Source organism: Crassostrea angulata, chromosome 5 (assembly GCF_025612915.1).
Source record: "Crassostrea angulata isolate pt1a10 chromosome 5, ASM2561291v2, whole genome shotgun sequence".
In the NCBI taxonomy this organism is placed as follows: domain Eukaryota; kingdom Metazoa; phylum Mollusca; class Bivalvia; order Ostreida; family Ostreidae; genus Magallana; species Magallana angulata.
The window spans coordinates 53,234,490-53,261,378 of record NC_069115.1 but is presented as its reverse complement, the minus strand read 5'-3'; the positions used below and the strand labels follow the sequence as shown (position 1 = coordinate 53,261,378).

At 34.0% G+C, this 26,889-nt stretch overlaps 1 protein-coding gene across 2 annotated transcripts; it reads right to left on the bottom strand.

Moving 5' to 3' along the window:
• Window positions 1-2,822: 2,822 nt before the first annotated feature.
• Window positions 2,823-26,196, bottom strand: LOC128183752 (src substrate cortactin-like). 2 transcript variants are annotated; one of them, XM_052852905.1, is made up of 21 exons: window positions 26,102-26,196; window positions 25,886-25,949; window positions 25,134-25,240; window positions 24,892-25,033; window positions 24,086-24,316; window positions 23,656-23,752; window positions 22,898-23,040; window positions 14,759-14,860; window positions 14,070-14,273; window positions 13,796-13,906; window positions 13,316-13,370; window positions 12,322-12,432; window positions 11,630-11,740; window positions 10,995-11,105; window positions 8,883-9,049; window positions 8,339-8,405; window positions 6,824-6,972; window positions 5,669-5,818; window positions 5,301-5,436; window positions 5,054-5,109; window positions 2,823-3,693 (listed from the first exon to the last, which is right to left on the bottom strand). In XM_052852905.1, exons 1-21 carry the CDS (start codon window positions 26,179-26,181, stop codon window positions 3,613-3,615), a joined length of 2,475 nt encoding a protein of 824 aa, XP_052708865.1. In that variant the 5' UTR covers window positions 26,182-26,196; the 3' UTR covers window positions 2,823-3,612. The 2 variants fall into 2 exon arrangements, with proteins under 2 accessions (XP_052708865.1, XP_052708864.1); XM_052852904.1 differs by lacking the exons at window positions 22,898-23,040; window positions 23,656-23,752; window positions 24,086-24,316; ... (2 more) ...; window positions 25,886-25,949; window positions 26,102-26,196 and adding exons at window positions 10,118-10,228; window positions 16,700-16,837.
• Window positions 26,197-26,889: the final 693 nt, after the last annotated feature.

Sequence of the window (26,889 nt, the reverse complement as noted above, 5' to 3'; positions counted from 1 at the left end):
AAATTAATGCACATCCGACAAGGGACTTGGAGAGTCTTTATACATGTGTGCATGCGTCGAGTTTACACAGAATTGTTTCATTATTATCTGTTTGTTATCTAAAGAGGTACAGATCGTGCTCACAGGAATTAAACTTTCAAATCAATACTTATTAAAAACGGAAAAAGTACTGAACTATTGAACTGAATAATTCAGCTAGTTTTTTGTTTGTTCATGTGTAATTAACGTTGGTTCAAAATATTCTGCCCACTTTTATTTCGTTCTGTAGATAAGGTATATCTCAACCGTTGACCCATCTACATCTTATGCATTTTTTTTCACAAATCAATCACGTGTTCACATGAATGAGTAAATTACTGAACACAAAGCCCGTTCTACAAATGAAATTCAAATTTTTACAGCTTTTGTCGTTGTTGCGCGCGGTTTAACTTTCACTCTTCCTTCAATATTTCTAGGTCTTCTGGACCAATTTAGAGAATGCAAACTAAGTAAAAAGCATAATTAGTATTTAAGTGCTTAAGCATTTTTAAAACAAAAAGTCATGCTTTCCTGCAATAAGATATACAGTATACGTAATTAATTAAAAGAAATCACACACAACATCCCCATTCCCCGAGAAAAAAAAAACCTGCAAAGAAATGCAAAACTATTACCATGCGATATTTACAGAAAAGCTGCTTTATAAAGTGAAGTTATCGGGATAAAAAATGGATCCCTCGAAAAAATGTTGAGTTCAACATAAATTATATAGGGAAGACTATCAAAACACAACCTAACAACTAACATGCTACAATTCGAACCTAGTTCTCCAAGTATTACTAGTTATACCACTTGGCCCGACAGCCACGTCTTGTAAAACATAAACTTGCATGGTTTAGTAATAGAAGGAACACCCCCTACAGTTATATATTTATGTTCATGGTGATCGTTACCTTCTGTTTGAAAGTTTCTATATGTACAATGGTTATGATTTTAAAAAAATTAAGAAATAAAAGTATAGTTAAAAGCTTTAAAAGAGAGAGAGAGAGAGAGAGAGAGAGAGAGAGAGAGAGAGAGAGAGAGAGAGAGAGAGAGAGAGAGAGAGAGAGAGAGAGAGAGAGAGAGAGAGAGAGAGAGAGAGAGAGAGAGAGAGAGAGGGGTTTTCATTCATTTTACACTCAGTCTAGCAGAGTCGCTGAAGCGCATTTAATTCAATATCTTCCTCGTTTCTCTATATCGCCAAAAAGGATAATGTAGCGCTTAAATGATTGAAATTTTTGTCGGAAAAAGAGTTGACAATATTGTAAAAAAAATCGCTGATTGACGTCATTGTTGTTGCAGCAACGGGCTCATATTTATAATTATTTATAGCTCGGGGGACTATTCGGAAATAACTGCGGAAAACGTGGTTTTTCCTTGATGTCGCTCTTCGTGTTAAATTTATCCCTTAATCAACTATAATCTATTCTATGTGCATTTGTTTTTTGTTGAAAATACGCATTTAAATTCAAAGCAAAGACCCATAAATATTTTCTACATTCACGAAGCCATTTTCGATACAGGATGCAATTATCAATATTATATGCTTATAGATCGGCCATCCAAAAACGCAAGAAGCTGGATAGCTTACGTGTTTATTTGTTGTTCTCGTAAACCTTTCAATAAATACGTTAATTTAAGAATTGTAAACTTCTTTACTATAAATTTTTTTCTCGAATATATCGATTGGCCGACAACTTAATGTTGCACCTCTTTGGATTCTCTGCTTTTGTAATTTGGACCCACCAGCACACGGTGACGCAGTGTTAATTACTCAACGTCGCTATATATCAAATATTTTGGGAGCAAATTCGATAGAAATGGGAAGTATTACACCAAATGGGCCTTTGAGAGAAAGTTTTTGTTAAAATAATCTATTTGAGTCGCATAAGGGTTCGAGTAATTTTCTCACATTAACTGATAAAGCATCTTAAATCTTGCTTTAGTATACACAAACTTCTCATATTTCGTGCGTCTATTGGTGAGGAAACATGTACGTGTCAAATTATATTGTATCCTTCTTTATAAAGCCATTTTTTTAATTTCTCTCAAAATCAGCAAATAAAGAGTATACATTAAATGCTCATTTCGTGAATAACTTAATGCAATTTGCATGTTCAAATTCTAGACTTTTATGGAAATATCAACATGATGGATCTTGCATGGGGGGACGTCGGGATAAACACATTTATTTCGGCAAGTTCGATAAACAGTCCGATGTATGCTTTCAACAAACGGCTAGATCCAAACGTATATTATTCTGCCCGAATATTGCGTTGTCCCAAAATTAGAGCCCCCCCCCCCCCCCACTCCCTTGTGGCGCGATAAATAGCCATCTCTATCTAATATAGACTACCGTGAGAGAGGTGACATTGATTTTAGAAGGTGTACAATATTCCAATCCACAGAAAACAATAAAGACTAAATGTTACTCACGCAACACCTCGCTTTCACTGTTTCCGGAGCACAGCAGACGATCGGCACGCACGTGGCTGTTGATGACGTCAATATTAGACGACATATTATGCAAATGACAAATTAACTGTCCCAGATCGCTCACCCAAAATCATCATTAATCTAATATTTATGCTATTCTCCAAAACGTGATAATTTTTTTTTTTTTTTTTGCAGAATTACATCAGGGTAATGGCTTGCCTTTTTCTTGGTTTTTTAATGATCTACCTGATAAATATATCTGAATAATTATAAACCCTGTTGTTTCTGCTTTGTTGCTCATGTAAAAACATAAATTATTAAAGAATACCACATTTCTGGGTGCAATCAACTTAAAGAAAAAATATGAATATAAATATAAAATTTTATTGATTTCAGAAATCGGCCTTCAGCATCATTTAGGACACAAAAATGTAAATGACAGGATATAGTCTTGATTCTTTAGGCTTGCGTTAATCATGTATCTTTGTTGGAATGCAACATCCAAGTATTCACCATTATGAAACACTAAAACAGGTAGTATAAACCTATGAACTTAAATAAATCTAAGAGATGGAATACATTCAAACCTAATACATTTTTTTGTTCAAAATAATAAAAATATCACCATAAGTGGAAAATGTAATATGAGTGTATAATGTTACAATATACATGTATCAAAGAATCATAATAAACTGACAGTTTTGATCCTCAAAGCATATCATTTTTTTCATTGAGGTCCATATAATTTCTATACAGACAGCATAACACATAAAGTTTATGCATTAAATCAAAAAATTATTATTGACTTCAAAATGCTTTACAAAATACATACACATATATAATATCTTTATTTAAAAACTGTTTGTATACATCGTCATCAAAAAAGTGATACCCACATAAAATAAGTATGAATGAATATAACCATTTATCAAACACATTCAAAGGAAGACAGGGTTCCAAACATTCTTTAAATTCATGGAAAAAGCAATTAAACATTTATTAAAAAAAAAAATGAATGACTATTTCTTTGAAAATTGTTATATCGTTGCATATAATGGTTATACCATGACTTGAACCCTTAATCTCCGTCATCTGTTTGTATGAAAAACTGGAATCTGTGCACTTTGAACTTTCGAGCAGAAACTTTGTCCCTGGATTTCACTGCTGTATTTCCACATAGTTGGCTGGGAAAAGTCCGTTTTTACCTCGACACGATCCCCTCCACCATCCCTCGTCCACCTGTAAAAAAACAGACTAAGGTAAGATCTTGTCAACAAGCAGGTGTCATAAAAAACACATCAAAGAAGAAACCAAACACAGCATGACAGAACTCTTTACCGAAAGGAGATTATTGATAACCTAAGTTGACATATAGATGCACCTTAAAGATAAATCCCAACAATATGTACAGGTATTTATGAAGTTTGATAAGGAAGTCTGAATGAAAAAAAATTTGACCTTCTAATCTCTCGACCTCTGACCTTTATTTTAACCAAATAATTATCAAGTCTCTTTTCTGAACTCTTAAGTTCATATGATATGGCCAACATTAAAGCTGCAGGTTAAGAAACTTGTAGACACATCAAACATTAATTTGCCCCTCGTCGTTAATCTTAGGGCAACGAAACAATTCAAAGTAGGAAGAAAAACAGCAATAGTAATTTCATCAGTTATAAAGCAAATAAAACATGCTGTCAAACTTGGTAGAAAATATATTGCATACAGTGACACATGAAATAAAAAAAGTGCAACCATGTGTATGATCTTCGAATGTAGCGAAGAAATTGTCCTCGGGATAGCACCAATAATTTTCCGTCTCGTGAGGAACGTCCTCTGTACGAGCGACCCTGCCTTTGGAGGCATCAATCTACATTTTGATTCGTTCATTAATTTTGATGTGCTTTAGGTGCTATCCACTTTCATGGTCGTGCACAACACTTCCATGGTTGAAGGTAATAAAGCTATCCAGATCATTGACAAATGCAGTGGTCTTTCCCCGGCCAGAAATTGGTTGCTTTTGTCGTTGGAAATAGTTTCTTAACGCTGACTGATTGAAAGCCATAAAAATAACATTTTCTAAGAAGGATATGGTCTCTGGAAATGTCTCCGGTTATTAATGGTTAATTCCCTGTGGAATTTCGGAACATGTTATCTACACTTCAAGATTACACAAAATGAACCAACTTAAAATGTGATGTGTGTGTCAACTCAAAGTTCTGACTAAACATTTAGAAAGACAAAGGAATATAGGTGGGTAGTTAATATATAAAAGAAATTTTTAGGCAATTTTTATAATTTTAGAGAAGATATTGAATACACATACGATTGTTACTCTGTACTAAGTATGTACAAACAACAAGTACATACAAACATTAAGTACCACATTCAACAATTTTCTAAATCAGTCAACTGATAAAAGATAACAGATATTAATTACATGGACATCATGATGCTACACGTCTTTCTTAATTATTTTTCTACTTCACTGGCTATCAGTTTTCTCCATCCTTAGCAGTTTAATTACCACTTCCACACCAGAGAATTCCTCAGAAAACTACTCATTTAGATGCGAACATTCATCTCATAAAATGGCAATTACCTGTTCAATATCTGTAATGATGTCATCAGGGTCAAAGGTTATTTCATCATCATCAGCTGAAAAAAAAAAATGAGGATTGTAATAAATATGTTGTCCAAACGTCATTGCATTCACCGACAGGTAAACCAACAAAAAAATTCACAAACTCCCCCCAAAAAACCAATTATGTATTCAACAATTTAAATCAATCACTACATGTATTTAATCCTTTACATAAAGAGAAGTAACTCTGTTTCTCTCCACTAACCAGCTTGATAGTCATAAATTGCTACAGCAGTTAGCCCCCCAGAACTTTTCGTTGGTTCAGGCGTTATGTCCTCATAAGCATCCTGAGGAGTCGTGTCCTCATATGCATCCTCTGGCTCCTCAGCTGGAGGTTCTTCCTGTAAACCACAAAAACAGGCAAAAATAGTGGGGATAGAATCTACCATATTACACTTCAAATACCTCAGTAAATGTCACACTGAAATGTTTATCTAAACAATAATATGTTTTCCTTGATGATTCATACGGTTTATGAAGGTGGCGACATTGCAGAAAAAATACATAAACTGTGATAGCAGTAATTTTTTTCTGCAATGTTGAGAGCCTTGTGTATGTGACACCGCTACATACCGGCACCTGTCTGTGAACCGGTTCCGGTTGATATGACACGTCTCCATAATCCTCCTGTTCTGGTTCCGGTTCAGGCTCTGGTTCTGGTTGTGGTTCCGGTTGACTGGCCGCCCTCTCTTCTTCCTCCAATTTTTCTCTGTTTAGTCTCTCCTTATATAAATTAAAAAAAATATATGTTTGAATCATTTACAGCTATTCATATTTCATAATTTTAGGAACACCATGCATAAAATCAAGTTTGCTTAAGGGTCCTGCACATATGGAAACTTACACTTTTTATAACATGGAGAACAAATTGCATTGGCAAATTGTTTAGATCCACATGTTTTCTTATTCGTGTATAACTTTGTAGTGCAGTGATTATAGCATCAGACTACTGACCCACAGATCTTACGTTTGAATACAACAGGGATTTAGTATGTCAAATTACAATTTTTTGTTGAAAATTATGCCCCCTCCCCCTAAAAAAAAAATAGCTTTTTATAAGAAATTTTCAAATTGAACATATGCTAGTACATTTATATCTTATCTTCAACAAAATTATTAATTAACAATAAGCATTTCTCACAGTATGGAGAACCTCTCTCATAAAGTTGTTTAAATCATACCCTGTTATTCACACAATTTATCTACTGTTGATTCAGAAATATTTGTTGAGGATTTATATACGTTACTTTCGTCGGAAATTTTAATCAAAGAAATTAAATCCATGACAAATTTTTAACCCAAGTATTCTTAAATACAGAGTTTATACATAATACATTTTAAAGATTAAATTATGACAAAAGTAAATCCCTTAGAAATTTTATTTGCTTAACAAACAATGAAATTTTAACCCATCGAATACTGTAAACCAACTTATATTCGGTGTGTGAGAAATTTTCGAGAGGTTTGCGAGAGTCTCGTCACGAATATTTCCCGCCGTGAACCAGTCGTTGTCATATGGTTGTTATAACAACAGGAGTCTGGATAATGCTTGGTCATGAACAAAAGTCGTAGCAAACCAGTTTATCGGAAGTAAATTGCGAAATAAAGTCGTCACGAATATAAGTCTGTGTACAGTATGTGCTTCTACAGTATACACTATACAACCTCATCTCCACTCTAACTTTTACCATTCTTTATATACACATTATACACTTTCTGGCCCCTCACCTCCTGTTGTCTCCTCTGTTCCTCCTTCTCCCGCTCCTCACGAGCCTGTCTCCTCTTCCTCTCCTCCTCTGCCTTCTTCTTCGCCTCTTCTTCCCCAGATTTGGCCAAGTTCTCAAACCTGGCTTTGATATTTCTGGCTCCTTCTGAACCTGAATTTGAAAAATTACCAGGATATATTATGCTAAAAGTTTTTTTTTACAAGAAAGTAAGATTGCTTCATATGTAGACTTGGTCAGGAGTACATATGTAGGTCTTCTTCATATACAGAGAGGATCATACAATTTGGTCATGGTTTCAATACAATAACTTTTTGAATGGTTTGTATTGATACTGTAAATGTCAATTGATAATTTGGTATGCATGCAGTTAGCCTTAAAAATGATCATTAACAATTTTCGTTGTATCATCACAGATTAATGTATGAATTGCTTGTTTGCAACAGCTGGAGAATATTTCATTTAAACATTTGATTTCTGTATAAATGACTGGATTAAAAGCAACTTTTCTGCACTAGCTCAGTCTCAATCTCTGCAAGTCTGATTTTATTCTCTAATATTCATCAGTTGTCTGGAACTACCACCATATTTACATATAATGGTGATAAAACTTAGCAGTAAATTTGCAATGAAATTTAAATCCCAAATCTTATAATTTTGATTTATGTTACATTATCAGGGTTTGACACTAAGGCATGTCCGACCGACTTTGTCTAGTAAATGATAGGTCCGGTCGGGGCAAAATGTCTGTGTACGAGCCCGACTGGGTCGTGTGAAAAAATAAATAAGTGTGCACATAACTTTAAAAGCACCTTTTCCTATAAAAGGCATAAATTCTACAAACTATCGTAATTCAAGTACAACCCAATGACTAACCTAGAAGATGATGTAGGCGAAATACTCGCTTTTTGATCGGTTACTTCGCCGGAATTTCCTCCGAAAGAAAAGTTCAAGTCACCCTGTACACTGAGTTCACAATCGTGTATGTTAACCCAGATGCAATAAATTAGTAATTATCTAATTCTAAAGACATCTTCTCAGACTAATTTAATGCCTGTTGTGATTAATAAGTCGAGACGGGTGTTGCAACCACATGCTGTGCAAAACAATGTTGATTACTTTTAGGCTAGACCCAGTGTTGATATTTCAGTTGGTTGGTAAGTTGTAATTAGTTAATAACTCTGCCAAATTAATGCTAAATAATCATAAAGTTTGAATACAGTTATCTTTTAAAAAAAAAAGATCCTTAACATACAAGTTGATTAAATTGACTCTTAAATAAGGTTTGAATGATTCATTATTGGTAAAGATAAACCAATACAATTAAACAGAAAAAAGTCTTTCATATTTGGTGTTTGTTGTTACTTTTAGTCTATTTTTGTCAAAATTGGTCAGGGCTAGTAGTAAAGCAGTCAGGGCTAGTGAAACATTGCTGACGTAGCCCGACTGGTCTAGTAATTCAAAAACTTAATGTCAAACCCTGATTATACTTATTTTTAGACTCCATGTGAATACTCACTAGCATCAGCCTGTGTTCTGGTGTATGAAGACGACACTCCCTGCATGTCATTGTATGACCCAGCAGACTGAAAGGAAATCAACGACTGATAAACTCACCTATTCAGACAAATATGCAGGGCTGTACTTGTATTTAACTGCTTCTTCTCTATTGTAATATGCTCTTACTAATATGAGGAATACGCATTGCCTCTTGTACCGGTAACAGAGCTTAAACTAATTATTGTACAAAAAGAGGTTCATTTTGAGGAATTTTATGTAAGCAGGTAAAAAACATACATGCATATAAAACATAATACATTTCTACATTTCATGTGACACAGAAAACTGTATCTATTATGTAGATCACAATAAACATATCAAACCACTTAGAATATTTTTCATGTACCTCAGGATACATGGGTCCCTTACAACTTTCCAACCAGAAAAATGGAGAATTCTGGGTCCATTACATTCCACGATAATATGTTCTTCGTAAAAACCAACTTTCTGAAAACATGCAGTTCCATGGATTGAGAAACTGATTCCACAGAAAATAATCTGACCTTGTCTTTATTTTCGGCATCGACACCGAATTTCCCGCCAAAGCCCTTGCTCATGTCGGTCTGTGAGGGGTGGAGGGCGACCTTCTCCTGACTGTCGTAGCCCAGGGCTGACTTATCCTGTCTGTCTGTCTGGACACCATATTTACCTCCAAAGCCACGAGAGTAGTCTGAAATGTCACAAAAGCAATACAGAGAAAACTGTTAAGTTTTGACAAACTGATAAAGCAGTATCGTAAGAATTTAAGAGTTAAGCTAGTACAAATATTGGTACATGGTTTTTTTTTTTAATTGATAATGGGAAGTCTAGAAGCACACATTAAAGATTGATAGGACACCGTTTTTTTTAAATTTCAAAATTGTATCCATCATGATCAATAAAAAATATACATTGCAATTGTTCGATTGGTATGAAATTTTTTAGTCTTCTTTCAGCATTAAATTGTAAGTATTATAGTTCATGTACCTGTACAAAAAAAAATTATACATAATATATAAAGGTATGATAACAGCAAATACACAGTCTTATCAATTCACTCAAACTATTCTAGCGCAACAAACAAAACAACATCGAAGACTCATTTTACACTTCATAGCATCAATTATTGTTTTAAAGAAGACACAAAACACAGTTAATCACATTAGAGCAGTGAACAAGCTTAAAATGATTGATGGTCCAGTAAATCTAGGACCAATAATTTGGGGTTTCAGCTAGTGATCTGTAAAGATCAGTTGCCCTTTAGACCAATCAAGTTTCATACTTTTTCATGACTATTATGGTACAAAAATTTTAACAAACTATTAAATTGCCATCTTGTGACATAGCGTCATAAAAAGTATAAGCATTGATGTGGTGAGGTACCTTGAGATGAAAGGCCAATTGACTTGTGATAAAATATAACCCTGAGTGATGAAATTTAATAAAATGTTTTTGTGCAGTTTTATATACATGTAATGGATTGTAACCTTGGTGTTCTTTTACAACTAAAACAGGTTTGTAATGAAATTATCATTTTAACATATTGTACATGTTGATGCTTTGAAAGTGAAACTTGGGAACTCAATTTTAACACTCCTAATCTGCAAATAAAAATTCCATCTACATGTGTCCAGTGGTACAAAAGTTTCACAGCACTGAACTGATAAATTCTTATGTGGTGGTGGTTTGAAATAAATTCTCTGCAAAGAAAGACACCAAGCAAGTTAACACAACACCCATGCAGGTCACACCGACCAACCTCGCTGGGACTCGTGTTTTGAAACTTTTTCTAGGTGATCAAATCCGACGGCGGATTTATCCACACGATCCGTCTGGATGCCAAACTTTCCTCCAAAACCCTTAGAGTAATCTGACAGGAAACAATTCAGTTTGTACAGCAACGATACGATAACATGCAATACAATTCATCAAATCTCCAATATGGCTCTTGTGTTTAATCTTGAATAAACCTGTATACAATGTTATCAATTCAAAAATACACATTCCAGTGCATCTATTTCAGAGTAAGTTTTTAAAATTATTTTTTTTAAAATCTAGAATTTCAAGCTTGATATATTATGGCAAATCAAAAGTACCAAAACATATTAAAGATAGCAGTCAGATTGTTAATTAGACTGTTTCTACTGGGATCTTTGAGATTAATTACGGTAATTAAAATTAGAGCCATTAGAGCTAGAGGAAAGGTTGAGCATGGACTGCTGGAATGAAACTAACAGTACTTGTTACTCTAGGGTGGTATTGGACACCTCCATATTGTGACTACAATTCATCAAAATCTAGTGTAATTTTATGAATAGTTTCTTTCCCCAAACTGTCATCTAACAGCATAACACAGTGGGTTAGAGGGTTCACTACAAATCTGTAGGTCATGAGTTCGAATCCCAATGGGGATTTAAAATTTTAACCTTCCAAACAATATTCAAAAAGGTATTTTTTTGTTAAATATTGTAATGTCTGAAAAATTTAAACCAGTGAAAGAAGTTTAATTATAAATGTACTTTAATCCATATAAATATTGACAGATGTCACATACCACCTATCATCATTAATTGACATAATGTTAACATAACTTAACATTACTCAAGTACCTTAAAGACTGACACACAGGTATTTACCTTTCTGTGACTCGTGTTTATCCACCTGTTCATGGTGTTCGTACCCCAGGGCCGATTTATCAACCCGGTCGGTCTGTACGCCGTATTTCCCACCGAATCCTTTGGAATAATCTACAAAATCAAAAACACTGATTCAGAAACTTATAGTCATAATTTACTTGATGGGTGTAATAATCAAATAACATAAAAAATTGTTGTTACTGAATAGATAAAATCACTAAATTAAAATATTTTGAATCTGAGTTTTAGGCTTCTAAATATTCCGACAAAAAAATCCTTATCAAAAGAAGGAGGGCAAATCATTTCAGTTTAACCAAAGGTTGGACAATAAATTCCTTATCATATGTGTAATTTATTATATCCTTCAAGTTTAAAACATGTAATATAGTCACTAGGAATGAAAATCACTTCGCTGTAAGCATCAATTCATTATAAGCGGGTCTGCTATAACCGTGTTTTACTGTATCAGTATATTCAAACAATTTTAAAAGATGTAAAACTGGTACGAAACAAATATAAATGTTGATTTATTGTCCCCTCCCCAAAGTTCTTTTAACTGTGAACATTGCTTAGTTTGTGAACATAGCTTAGTTAATACCACTGTAATGTATTCAATGCTTATATTGTCTAGTTACCTTTTTGTGACTCGTGTTTTTCGACCTGTTCATGATGCTCCCAGCCAACGGCATTTTTGTCCTGGCGATCCCTCTGTACTCCGTATTTACCTCCAAATCCTTTAGAGTAATCTACAAAAATTCAGGCGCTTGATGAATACAATTTCCAAAGATGATTTTCTTAATTCACATAAATATGTGCTCTAAATTAAAAAAACTCCCCCAAAACCAATGATGTAGGTGTTGCAAATTTTTGATGTTATGCCTTTGTCAATGAAGGTTTCAAGATGAGTTAGACAAACACTTGAAAGAATTATTATTAATAATGACAACTTGATATTTAAGCATGCTTTAAATCTTTGTAAATCAAGCGAACAGAGAAACCCATTGCAAACATTTGCCACCAAGTACTGGATAAGCTCTGAAAAGCTTTCACATCAATCAGCACATCTAAAAAATATGCATACACACACATACTAGAAGATGTTAAATGCCACTTTTCCATGTATGTGTATCTTCTTTAAGATATCTGTTGAAGAATTTTTTGTAATCACAATCTTTAGTAAATCACCCCAACCCCTCCAATAATCTCTCAAAATCCACTGTATAAGATCTTTTTAATTGTATCTGATATTATTTTGTAAATTTAAGCACTCCACACTCCAACAGCGTATGAAATAATGTTTAGGGGGCGGGGGCGTTGGGGGGCAAACCTTGTTGTGACTCATGCTTCTCAAGTTTTTCTTGATGCTCCCATCCGACAGCAGATTTATCCTTGCGGTCAGTTTGAACTCCATATTTCCCTCCAAAGCCCGTGGAATAATCTACGTTCACAGTCAAAGAGATTCAAGAAACATAGAAAACATGCAACAGATTCATGCATATTCACATTAAATCATTTTCCATTAGATTTATGAAATTATCATCAAAACTTGTTGGATTTAACATTCATAGTTAATATGCAAAATCTTTTCATGCATGTCAGCACGTGACAAGATATGAATCAATAATGACCCACTAAGATGCAAAAAATGTTCTTGGTTCCCTATTAACATGAGTAATTAGCTGATAGGATTCAAATCAATAACATCCATTCAATTTTTGCATACAAAGTTAATTAATATCATTCAAACAACATCAATCTGAGTTTCGAAATTGTTTCATGCGAAGTAAATTCATATTAAAATGTTATTAAGATCTAGACTGTTGTGTTTGTATACATTTTCTTTCCCCATACTCTTTCATTTTGACCATTCATGTCCCATACCGGTATATCTGCATTAATCGGTAATATGGATATGGACAAATGACATTTATATAAACTGCAGAAGATGTAGCAAAATACAATTTCTGGGAAATTCATGGCATTTATGATAAGTTTTGGAGTACAAAGAATTCCTCTAAAACTGGTAGAGAATGCAACTTGGAATTTAAAATTGATATTTACAGAAAAATAAAAAGCTATGCAGTATTCAGTTATATTGGATAAAGATTTTATATGCATTTTGACAAAATTGATTTGAAATTCAAATTATTGCTAAAATGTCACATTTAAAATATGGTATGCAGCTTACTAAGAGGATTTGTTATGTTTTTTTTCAATTTAATGCTAAAAGTGATATACCATAAAGTACACACATAAATTAATAATTACTGTATTTAAAAAAAAAATCTTTGTTGTTGTTTTTTGTTTCCATGGAGACAAACCTGTTTGTGATTGATGTTTTTCTGTTTTACCAGCATAGTCAAAACCAACAGCAGCCTGTGAAGAAATTCAATTCATAAGTGTTGTTGATACACGTATTCCAAATATACATTTATTATGAAGTCTTCATTTTTGGGTCATTTAATGAGTCAAAAATTTTTTTTTTCTAAATATCTCTTTCTTCTTATCCACCACTTTTGAATTTTACAAAATAATACTATTAAGATAATGTGCAAAAAAGGCATTAATAAACACATGTTGGAAAGAGTTTTACATAAGGAATCTTACGAACAGCTGAAACACACACCATATCAGAATATCAATAACAGCTTTCGAGGCAATTACGATTATTTACAATCTCAAAATTGTCTTTTACCCCTGTAAGAATAACTTCTCTCTCTTAAAAGGGTAATTGTACCTTTACTGATCTCCCTCTTCCCAAAAGTACCGTATATTAGCCACTAACTCTGGGGGTAGCATACCTTATCTTGTCTGTCTTTCTGGACTCCATACTTCCCTCCAAATCCTTTGGCAGCATCAGTTTGACTGCTGTGTTTTTCTACATCTGCCACATAGTTGCTTCCAACTGCAGACTGGTTAAAAAATAATAAAACACAAAACCTTGAACTATACATGTACAGTGTACTATAACGTTTGTATTTTGTTTTCCAAAAAAAACAAACCCAGTTTAAAAGAATCCCACACAAAGAAATAAAGATTCTAAGCACTTATAAAACTTCACTGGGACATGTTCACCTTGTCCATTCTGTCCTTCTGCACCCCAAACTTCCCTCCGTATCCATATGATGCCTTTGGCCCCTCCTCCATTTGTTTTTGTTTGACGGATTTGTCATCCGTCGACACTTCCTGTCTGAGCTGGTCCAGGTTCAGTGACCCCTTGTGACCTGAGCCCTCAATTGTCTTGGCACCCCATCTCTGTTCTTGTTCACTGACATCATTCTGTTCAGATGGACAAAATGTAACTTCCTAAATTTCTTAATCTTTAAGAATTATTTTGTTTACATTCTTCTAATCGATGGATTAAAAAACAATCCAACTCTGATATACTTGTCAACATTTTGAGTATCATTAAAAATTCTAAGTTGTTTATACATCTATTTTTTACTTAAGTAATCAGAAATGATTTAGTAATACTGTAAGGGTATTATATTTGGCGTGTAAGATATTTGGCAGAAAATAGTTTTTGAACAAGTTAGAGTGGATTTGAATAAGTGTTTTCCTGAATTTGACTATTCTTAATTATAAATATGGGCATGGCATTTAGCAACGAATTTGATTTAGCGGAGGTTGCATTCCGCCAAAAACGCTAGAATACACAGCAAATGTAGTTAGTTTACAGTAAAATGTTCTGTCAATTTTGAATTTTTTTTTTAACCCTACCAACCAGAAAAGATTTACACACATTTATAGAAACAAATACAAACCACAAAGTCGGCCTCCGTCTCCCAGTCGTCATCGTCGTCATTCACCGGGGGCTTCCCTGTCTTCACGCTGTGTCCAGCAGCGGCCTTCCACATGATTGATGACTGTGTAACAATATCACAGAAAATATATCAATATATATCAACAAACTGCATGATGACTACAAAACCACATTCACTGATTGATAAACTAAATGTAAAGAAAAACCACCCCAAACAATTTGTACATTAACTTGAACTCCATAGATAGCTAAAAGATAATATTGTAATGTTGAAATGATAATGTCCAAATGACCCAGTTTAACGGCAGTGACTTTTGAATTAAGTTTTGTGGGTTATTATTTCTATTTAATTCAAAATCAAAGTAATGGACATATTTTAATCAGGCAAACAAGTAAATTTAATGTACGAGGGTTGTTCGGAAATTATTGAGACATTTACTCTTATTTCCTTAGGGAAAAAGATAAACCCTTCAAATTTCCCCAAAACGTAAACCAGGATAGGGTTCATCACTGCGAAAAGTTTTGTGTCCATAGCATGATTAGATCATTCCTGGTAAACTGACCAACTTGCCTTCGTCCAGTGGACCGGCGCAACCGCAAACTTACCGCAACGGCATTTTAATGCAGCTCATTGATCCTATGTTTTAAACACCTTACAAACAAAATAGAATAGAATTAATTTTTCATTTCTCATCTTTTGTTTACATTTTAAGATGTCAACATTCGCACATTCTCTCCATTCTAGATTTTTGTGGAAAAAAATCGGGTTATTTCTAAGCAAAAGTCAAATTACTGTAAAATGTCTCCTACAGTCATTCTGTGTACATATTTTAGAACTGTTGACATTTGTAAGTGTGTAAAAAGTACTTGATATTTAGTCACTTTGTCTGAATTCTAGTTAATCAATTAGTGAACAAAGAAGATAAACCGAAGCTCTTTATCCCTTGCCATCGTATATTTTTTGTTAAAGCAATTAATTGCCCTGAAAAAGGTTTTTTTCCGAAATTTCCACCAATTTGATGATATTCGCTGCGCCGCATTGACATCAAAATTCAATATACCTTCACTGTCAGATTTCTATTGCTTGGTAAATATACCTGTACCATATCCGTATTTCAACTCGAACAATAGTGAAACTTGATCAAAAGTTAGTCACAAAAAATAGCAAAATGAAAATATATAATCTGATTTCTTTTATTATAAACGGTAAGTTTGCGGACACTTAGATAGATGAAGTTTTAGTTTTATTATTCTCCGAGTTTATGATTGCGCCGGGTACCCCGACCACAGATTTGTTTATCTACCGTTGAAAACAAAATATTAAACAATTTTTAAATATTACTTTCATTAATTATTTATTAAGGTTGATTCAAAGTCCATGCCAATTTTCACCCTAATTCATCACTTGGAAAGGGAAATATCCGTGTTGTCTCAATAATTTCCGAACAACCCTCGTATATGCCCACCTGAGGGCCTTTGATTGGTTAATGAACAAACATATATATAATCTGATTTAATACAGATATATAATGCATTCCCAAATCTATGTCATGTGCCACACATTTATCATTCATAAAAAGTAGATCACTAACCAAGATTTTTTTAGATTGCAAATGAAAGGTAGTCTATATATAATAAACAATTGACGGTTTTTCATAATCATTAGTGGCATTATTGTCATCTTAAGCAAACATTATTCTTAATTAATTAAAAAAAAATTAGAGTACTACAATATTGCTCTCTATATTACAAACAGGAACATATATGACGATTACTCTTCCGTCTTAGAGTTTGTTTTGAAAATCATGACAGAGAAGCAAAGGTGTGTTGCATGTTTTCGCGCACATCACCCGGCTGACTCATTTAGAAACGCACGATTGCCAAAAACTAGCGATGCATAATTTATATATGTCTAAGACGGGCCAAATAAATGTCCACTTACCTGATAATAGCGGAAAACTCACAGAAACTTCAATTTTCTTCCCTGTCAAAAGTAAATAAGTGTCTGTACACAGAAACTTCCCACTTCCGCAATGTTAGTCAAAGCCTAAGAATACCGAACCCGATCTTTTTCACAACATCGGCATCTGGTGGTATCGACCCCCGATCAATTTGGCCCTATCATATCTTTTACCACTGATTGAAAATTGCCTTTTGTTTATGTTTTTTCTTAGTCTATTGAACACATGTAGTTCTAATTTCAAGGATAGCCTTGTAAGTTTCCTAAAATGGCGTACTGCCATTCCAAACGCAGGTGCAACAGTTAAAGATCTTGTCCAGGAGTATAGAGAGAAATATACATCAATTTAAAATGCATTTTTCATGTCAATATAAGTTTCATTATCCCCATCACCAAAACCTCTAGGGTCCGAAGCGATCCCACAATACATAAATGTTACCATACATATAAACTTCAGAGGTGTTCTGGAGTGTATAACAATATGAACTAGAGCCGAGCTCGTTGCAAAGCAACGAGTAGGTCTTCCGTCGCAACTTCGTGTCGCGAAAGGATTGTCCATCAGTCTGATTAAAACACCTCCTTCTCCTGACACTTGTCAGAGCCTGACAGACCCTGTATTGATAAAAGGTCATCTTTACACGACCATTTCTTCTTAATTTAGAGCTTTAGAAAATTGATTGGAACTCTTCAAATGGAGACAAAAAAAAATTAATTCATGCCTGTTTTCTATGTAACCTCTAGATTGAGTATTGCACCACTCATTAAACAGATAAAGGCATATCTTTGCTAAGTAGGTGTTTATTTAGATTGTATGCAAATGTGGAGGTCAAGTGGAGATAGTCTGTTATTGATACAGGTCTATCAGAAACTGGCGAGTGTAAGGAGAAGGGAAATGGTCTTTAATGATACTGGATTATCAATATGATAATAGTAAGTTCAAGAAATCGAAAACGAGACTCAATTTCAAAGTATTATTTTCATACCAGGCAAGTTCTTCTATATAATATTATATCAAAGCTTTTGAGATGTTACATGTAGATATTGAATTTCTATAGATTTCAATTTAAGGTTAGGAAAAACAACACTTTTTATACAGTAAAAAAAAACACTAAAATAGCTTTATGTACGCGTACACATAAATAAGAAGATGTAGCGAAAGCTATAAAGACTTTATTTCTTCTGTTCTAGACTTTTTCAGAGTTAACAAGCTACAAGTTAACAATCTCCCATTTTGACAAGCTAGATTAAAAATAAAATATTCAGCTGAGTTTTAGGTCACTTAATCTGCATTACAACCTCATACTACACAACTTCAATTTAAGGTTAGGAAAAACAACACTTTTTATACAGTAAAAAAAAACACTAAAATAGCTTTATGTACGCGTACACATAAATAAGAAGATGTAGCGAAAGCTATAAAGACTTTATTTCTTCTGTTCTAGACTTTTTCAGAGTTAACAAGCTACAAGTTAACAATCTCCCATTTTGACAAGCTAGATTTAAAATAAAATATTCAGCTGAGTTTTAGGTCACTTAATCTGCATTACAACCTCATACTACACAACTTCGATGATTTTTTTTATCAATGTGCATATAACAATAAGTAAAATCTCCAAGAAAAAATATCTATCGCAATTAAATGCATACGCTATATTATAGTCTGCAAGTCAATTGTTTCAAAGAAATAAGAGACTGTCGACACTTGCAGTACTCTGATGATTTAATGACGATCGACCGACTTTATTGCTTAATGTAGTCGTATATCATTACTTCTAATCCTGAGAACAAATTTTATTTAATCTTTGACTTAAAACTATTAACTTATAAAACCAGAGACATAAATAACTTATTAAGTTATTTATGTCTCTGATAATATATATTTTATTCTGTTCATAACTATAGAAGTTTAGCGTGTTCAACAGGTTAATTTTTTAGCCACATTCTCAGATTACGATATCGCACCTTTAATGTGAGGTTAATTGACATCGAATATTTAGACACTTATTGTCTATTGTTATTAACAATTGACCGCTGCAGTGAAAGCATCCTTCCAAATGTTACTCAATTATTTATCAGTTGCTGATCTGCAGCCCGGGGGCAATATTCTGAGCTATGTGCGCTGACGCGACACAAGATTTTTGGTCGCACGTGGAGCGGATTGACTTAGCATAAATGGCAGGGGATAGTTTCGAAGGAAAGACCCGGTCAAAATTTTGAAATAAAGGGAAAACCTGAGGCTTGGCTGGTTTTTTGAGGGGTATAAATTGCTAGAATATTTATTGCATTCATTTTGTGGATATAGGAGCTCGTGTCAATTTAATTGATATATGACACTTTAATAACGGTAGCACTTTTCATCAGATATGGAATGAAAATGCGAAACTGTGGCTAAAATTTTCACTTTTGGTTTTGTGCTTGAAAAGTAGGGTGGGTTCAGAACACGAAATGTCACTCGAAAAGAAGGTGAATGAACCCCCATCAATTGGTGATTATTTGCATGGGTATACAATAAGCTACCAATCTTGTGGTAGTTTATGGCAGTTGCTTGGGACTGAAGCGTGGTGCTGGACCCGTGAAAATGTGAAAAAGGGCAATTTTTCAGAAAATTTTGAGACCGTCCCTGGCTATTCTACATAGTGTTATATGTAAGTTGTACTTGTTTTATTCTGAAATGTTTAAAAATTCTCAAGAGTCGGGACCATGTGTCCCCTGCATGCAAACCAATTTAAGCAAATTTAAAAATCCACTGAAAATTTAAATCACATATATGAGCACTATCTGCCTCGCATATCCTCGAACAAAAAAATATCCCCTGCCACCATAGACTGACCGAATAAACACACGGGTGGGAAAGTGACATACATTGAGGAGAAAAATGTACACATGTTAAGTAGTCGCCAAAAATAGGTCTTCAAAACCACATTTTGAAAAAAAATAAAGCCCTTGCACTTTGATCATGAAACCGATAAAATCTAAACAAATCTTGTTTAAAAACTCATGTGAACATTCTACAAATAATCACTAAATCCCTCAATTCTGGACAATTCTTTTATCGTGTCAGCCTCTACCGCCAATCGCAACTTCTCGGGCCTTTCCGGCAAGCTCGGAAAAACACTTCGAATGTATTACCTAGGCGTCCATGACAACCCCCCTTTTTATAAAACTTGATATAATTACAACACATTTTATGATCTGTTGAGATGCGAGCTATACTTCATTAAAGGTATCAATATACACTAAAATATAACACAGAAACGACATACAAGACTTCTTGCCGATACTTATTTTAATGGGAAGCCACTCCATTTTGTATAAAATTCTAACACCCGGTGATGTTAATACATTCGAGGTGTTTTTCCAAACTTGCCGGAAAGGCCAGTGAAGTTGCAATTGCCTCTACCGCATGTGTTAATTTGATATTTGATTTTTTTTTATCCTGCCTTGAACGCTTGGGGACTGTTTCATTTTCTAAATTCGGCTAAATAATGCTACCAATTTTGAGCGCTCTCTCTCTCTCTCTCTCTCTCATTTTATGTGCAACCTTATGAAGACGTCAACTACTTTCTACGATATCTATGAAACCTCTCAGCAGTATTTAGCGGAAATATTCGTGGGTAAATAAAAAAATCTTAAATTGAAACACAAGTCAATCTTACATGTACCGGTCAAAATCTCGAATAAACAAATAGTTTGAATCGTACAAAATATCAATAAACATGCACGTGTGATAAGGTACATGTAGAAGAACACGAAGCTACCGCGGATCACTTGTCAACTCGCGCGGGATCTCCTTGGCTATGTTCTAGGGGTGATCATCATTTTAAGGTTTAATCTTTGTGGTTTTTCGTTGTTTATCTATAACATTATTAGTACATGTATAAGTTTTTAGAACATTTTAGAATTACAAATTCACTATTGAATTGTGTCTGATGATGTTTCTGATTTGGAATAATATGGCTTTTATCAATTTTTAGAGGGGCTTCTCAATTCACATTCTAATGTTTAATTAAATAAATTGAAGGTGAACAAACTTTAAGAACATAAAATTGAAACAATTCTTGTATATATATCTTGTTGTTAGATAACCGCTGACCTCTAGGTAGTGCAGCCGCGACCGATTTCCTCGGCCGCGGATGAGGGATCGGATAACTTACGTAAAGGTAAAACACACATAGAGAGCTCAGAACCCAGGAAGATTTACAATGTTTGCAGTATGATGACTAAACTCTAATTAATATAAGTTTTTTTTTCCCCCTTTAATCCCACAGCTGATCTATCTGTCTGATACTGCTTCAGTTCGAGAATGGCATTGCTTTTATGATTAAGCAGAACGATTTCTTATTGACACTCTATCGTTTAATTCAAATTAAGAAGAGTAAGCTTTAATGTCATTGTGTACGATTCTTGTGTTTGCAGCTAAATAAAATCACATATGACAGACGCGATTCTTGTGAATTAGATAACTGCTGACCGCTAGGTAGTCCAGCCGCGACCTTGGCGATCGATTTTCTCGGCCGCGGGCGAGATGGGTTATGTAATGACACACACAACTAAGAATTTAGGTCGATTTGAAATGCTTGCAGTAAAATGACTCAAATCTATTTCATGGAAGTTATTTTTTTTTTAATCTAGGCCTAGTTTATTTATCTCACTAAATAAGAAAAAGAACGTTTATATTTTCTCGTTTTTGTTTTTCTTAACGGTTGTCCACTATAGGACCTAAACAGAGGTGACTCCAAAAAAAGGCTGTAAGAAAAACATGTACACGTATACTTTTTAGACACTTTTTCAAATGAATCAAAGCCTCCCGTATATGCTGGTACACTTTCAGCTGTTAATTTATGTACGTTATGCGCACAAAGACGATTCGCTTACTTGCCAAATGAATACAGGTACATGTTAACAAGACAAGCTTTTTACACTCATATTACGCATTACTGGTACAAAATAATTTTGTAGCGACATTGATAACACAGTAATGAACAACTTTTCTATCGACAGCTATAGCGAAATATTAACCATTTTTGAGTTATAAAGCGAAAACTTTTAAGGGCTCTAGACCCCTAATTTAAGGGGCCAGCCCTTTTTCAATGGTGTCAAGTGAAAGCCCTTGATAATTCGCACATATTTTGTTCTATATGTGTTTAGAGAAAATTTTAAACTAAAGAGCTACATAACAAAAACACAACCAAAAATCAGCATTTTTTGAAACACAAATTTAAATTAATTTTTTGAAACTTTAAAGGAGGAAAATTGTAAAAACAAAACTCGGGGGACAACGTTCAAACTCTCTATTTTTAAGATTTGTGACTTTGTAACACATGCTGTGAGCGGTTTCAGAGCCTTTGCGTGCACAAGAATGCCTATATTTTTGGGGAAAAGGGGAATAACTCGGTACCGGAAGTGTCGATTTCAACGATTTTCCTTATATATTGAGGATTAGTAACTACCAATGGGCTCTGAAAATTTGAATTTCATAGGACAACAAACAAGCAAGATATTTGAGTTTTAAAAAACGTCTAGAAGAAAAAAAAGAATAAAAAGAATTACCAACAGAATCAGTACAAGGTCTTCCGTTGAAAACGGAAGACCTTAAATACATATAATACAATGTCACTATCTGGTATATGCATCAGGAGCACAATATGTCTAATACTAACCAACATAAGTTACTCTAGATATTAAGTGCATGGATAATTATATATCTAACAGCTAGAGTAGTTTGACCTTTGATCTAAAATTCAATTGGTCATCTACTTCTTGAAGGGTTCAAGGTCTATCCTACAAAGTGTTTAAAAAATATTGATCATGCAATAATTAGTCTACCAACTGATCTACAGGTGCAAAAAATCCTCATACGAAACCAATGGTTGGTCTCACTTCCAAGAAGCCAGACCAACCGTGGTTTACCGATGATGACAAAAGAGGTGGACACATTGGAACTCTAAAGTTACAGTTCATATATTTCTCACTCAACGCACAGATTAAGAGCAAACAGAGAGAAAACATAAATTTATCAAACTTTTAATAGCATCATAGACTCAAGCAAACAAGAATTAAATTCAACATCAACAATAAAAATTATCCCTGAGGTCTGTCAATAGGATTTTAATTTTGTAATCCACAAATTTTACTCCTCTAACAGTTGGTCTCTCACTACCACCATTTCTCATATCGGACCTTCTCCTTCTGAACTCCTACTGACACCAGCATTTCCTCTAAACTGTGAATCATAGGAGGCGGCCCACATATAAATACCATCAGGTCATGTGACTTCATCCTCTCTACCTCCTTCAGGAGATCCTCCCTGCAAATCCTCCGACCTGACAAGAAATTGTAGAAATATTTTATAAATAAAGAAGAACTGGCCAGGATTCCATTTTGGCTTATCAGTGAGGTTGTTAAGATATGTTTTCAGTGAACCATTAGTCAAAAACTGTTTTCTGTATATATTTTACTATACTATGTACCGGGTAGAATCCTCAGATTTTTCAACTTCTTCTATTTTCCAGAGTTCATGAGGTTTGAAGGTACATGCATGTAGTTTGAAATATTGCTAACACTTCATTCTTCTTTAAAAGTTTCTGTTGGCTTTAATTAACATACTTTTATTTAGTTTTGTGCAAGAAAATCTCTGTATTGTTTCAGTTCCCTGACCCCATCCCCCTCTTTTTCATTTTTTGGATTACTTCAAATGTTCGTTGAAAGAAGATAACTAACAACAATTTGTGTTGGTATATACATTGTCCCAAGAATCTATGTATTCTCAAAATTGAATTTTCTAAATCCACAAAAATTGTTGAACACAGCTAACAATGAAAGCAATATTGAAAAAAAAATATTACTTAAGAAACATATTTTTATAGCCAATTCTACAATAGATTGACTTTAAGATTGGAAGAAGGCACCTGTTTGTTTACATAAGATTCGTTTCTTACCACAGATCTCATCATTAACCAAGGATGACTCTTTTGTCACAAAGCTTTGGTAAGATAGAATATGTGGCTTCTGTTTACAATGTCTCAAAATGTCCTCCTAAAAAATAAAAATAAATCCTGTATTGTAATAGTTCCACCTGAAATAAAATAGCATTTGTAATGCAATTATGAGACACAAGCAAATGTGTGCAATTTTCATAATGAATTCCCTACAGACTTATTTATACTTTTATAACTTAACTAATTAAATGTATATATCTACAAATTAAATGCATGTGTGTATTAAACCTTAGCTATTCAGAAATTTCAATCAATATGAGAGAACATATGCATTTTACTGTATTATATTAAATATAATATTAAAATTTCATCATTTTTGTCTTCAAATCTTGTTTTTTATACTTAAGACCCAGAAATATCAAAAACTTACATGAAAGATGAGTTCATCCATAGAAGATGCACTGTAGAGAAGAGAAACATGTTTAGGAGAGTGTGTCCAATGAGAGTCCAGAAGATCTGTCACATGACAAAAGATGCTGTGGATTGGATTGATTCCGATACCTCCAGCAATCAAAAGTAGGTCGGGACATGGCTTATCTGGATCTGGATCAAAGTACACGTCTCCTCCCACTCGGATCTGGAGCTCCGTTCCAACTGTGCACTGAATTTCCCCAAATCACAGTATATGTATTTATAATTAAGGTATGTCTAGTATTTTGTCTATTCTGTTGATAATTTAGAATGTCACAGAAAGGATCGAGAAAGTAGAAGCTTTGATCCTATAGAAAAATCTAATTTAGCCCTTAAATAAAATAATCTAGTAACCTAGTACATGTATTTTGAAGATAAGATAACTAACAGTTATCTAATATGGTGGTTTTAATATAATTTTTCAACCTTACTTTATAATTTAATCAGATAGTACCTTTGTAAAATATACTATTCTATAGTATAACATCTTTTTATTCATTTCTCTGCTTGAAATTGGCATGCATATCACATATAAAAGATATATTCAAATAATGTACCAGTATTTCTTAATAACTTATATTGGAGTAAGAGACAAATACAAGATGACAGTTCATTTAAAATAACTACAATGAACCTTAAAACTTTGAAAGCAGCACAGAGGTGTTCAAGTATAAATCAGAAACAAATTAAACAAAAAGTGATGGAAAGGGAACACTGAGAAATCAAGGTAGGGGTGTTAGGTTTAAATTGTCTTGCAATTCTTACCTTTTCATGGATCCACTTTGCTGGAGGATGCTCACTGTATTTGACAGCTAAATCCAGAGTTCTCTCCCTTTTGAGCATTCCAGGGGATGAATACATTGAGAATCCACCAACCTTTTCTAAACCTGGTAGAAAAGTGTCAACCCTGTCGACCGAGGAACAAAACAGAAGGTTTCTTCATTCTTGTTTCATAAATCCTGAGAGAGAGAGAGAGAGAGAGAGAGAGAGAGAGAGAGATTGCTCACCACTGTCCAGCTTTGAATGTCAGGTTTTTTTCTATCACTTTTAGTCTTAAACTTTTCACTGTAGTAGATTCATTTCTCATTGCTATCACTTCGGCCACAGATACAACCTATTATACATATTTCATGTAATCAAGTACATGTAACATTAACAAAGGCACTTAATTCTATCATGTTATACTCTGTCCATTCGAATTTTGCTTAATTACTTGATATCTGTAAATACCTCAAGGTTAAAACAATGTTCATTCAAAAGTATGAAAAATTTCCAAGATTTCTCTTTTGTCAATTGAAATGCCAAATCTAGCTTATCAGGTTTCAGTACATGGCTTAAATATGTGATGTCTTCAGGAATTTGGAATAGCAACAGACCTAGATGATAACGTTAAAAAATTCTGAGTGACTTTCAAATGAAGAAAAGATGTCAACATTCCCCATTATAAATCTCCATAAGAAATCAGTCTGCTGCTGTCATGAATTTTTCCAAGTGAAAAATGATATAATGTGTGAATAAAATTTCCTTGGATAATTTCCCTTTCATCTATTTCAATGCACTTCTTACACAGGTATGTGTATTTCTTGTTGTTCAAATGTGCTGCATAAATATCTTGGGACAGACTATATTTTAACATTTTCAATATTTTATTTAAATAAATTCAAAGCATTGGGTGAGGGAGAGTGTTGTTGTTATCTTTTAAGTTAAGACACATGGGTCCTTATTGTAACATTTAATCATAGTTTAAAAAAATACTTGCATTCTCTCTGGATTTTTCCGCTGTTCTCTGCAGATGGTCAGATTTACCCGACATCAGCTGTAGTCTGAAAAGAATTGTACAAATGTAAACTTACTAGGCCTAGATTTCTACAAAAACACAGACCAAATAAACATTGATTAATATTATCATATATGGCTAAATTAACCTACTAGTTTCTCAATGACTACAGTATAACTATCTCCCAGCCTTATCTACCTGTTAAAACCAAGAGACGCCTTTCTGAGCAGCCGACCCACATTTTGTGTCATTTTTGCTACTTTCACTTTCATGTTCATGCTGTGGGAGGCTAATGAACGAAAACGCTACATACTTCTACAGGCACGTAGCATGGCATCGTTTAAAAAAAGAGATAAAAAAGCATGTTTGCGAATCGTAAAAAGCCTATATTTCGTGGGAGTGGGTGGAGGATGCATATACATGTACCTGTACATGTACTGGCAATTTGACCCACAATTTAAGTGAAGGACCAACACCACATCATGTCGCGGATCCAGAATTTTTTCAAAAAAGGGGGGGGGGGGGGTGGGCGTTGAGGGGACTGGCATGAGGAACATGAACATCGTCGTCTCAAGCCATGGTCGGGAGTCCACGTACATGTACGTGGGAGCGGATTCTACAGAGTGTACATATTGGGCATGTTTTGAGATGATGGAAGTACCATGCAAGCTCTTGGATTTTTTTTCAAGGGGGGAGGGGGTGGTCGCTTGGGGACTTGATTTTCATATAGTAAAAAAAAAAAAAAGTGAAATTTTTCTCAATCTTAGTTCTGATCATATCTGATGTGATTTGTAATTACAAGTTATTGATATGATAAAATGGAATAATTTTGATTCGGAAAAATGGAGCAGATATATATATATATATCATACTGAAATCTGAATAATATTTACCAGTTCTTAGTGTTTCTTCGCTCTATCATGCTAGCATCTGTTTCATTCTCAAGGTGTTAAACATTAAATCTGTTTCTTTATTGCAAATGTGAT

Excerpts from the sequence above, each read along its gene's own strand:
- LOC128183752 (XM_052852905.1), bottom strand. The coding sequence starts at position 26,181 with ATGAACATGAAAGTGAAAGTAGCAAAAATGACACAAAATGTGGGTCGG. Across the intron at positions 13,371-13,795 it reads AGAAAGACAGACAAGATAAG|GCTGCTGTTGGTTTTGACTA; the intron begins GTATGCTACCCC and ends ATTTCTTCACAG. Across the intron at positions 9,050-10,994 it reads TAAACACGAGTCACAGAAAG|ACTACTCTCGTGGCTTTGGA; the intron begins GTAAATACCTGT and ends GTGACATTTCAG.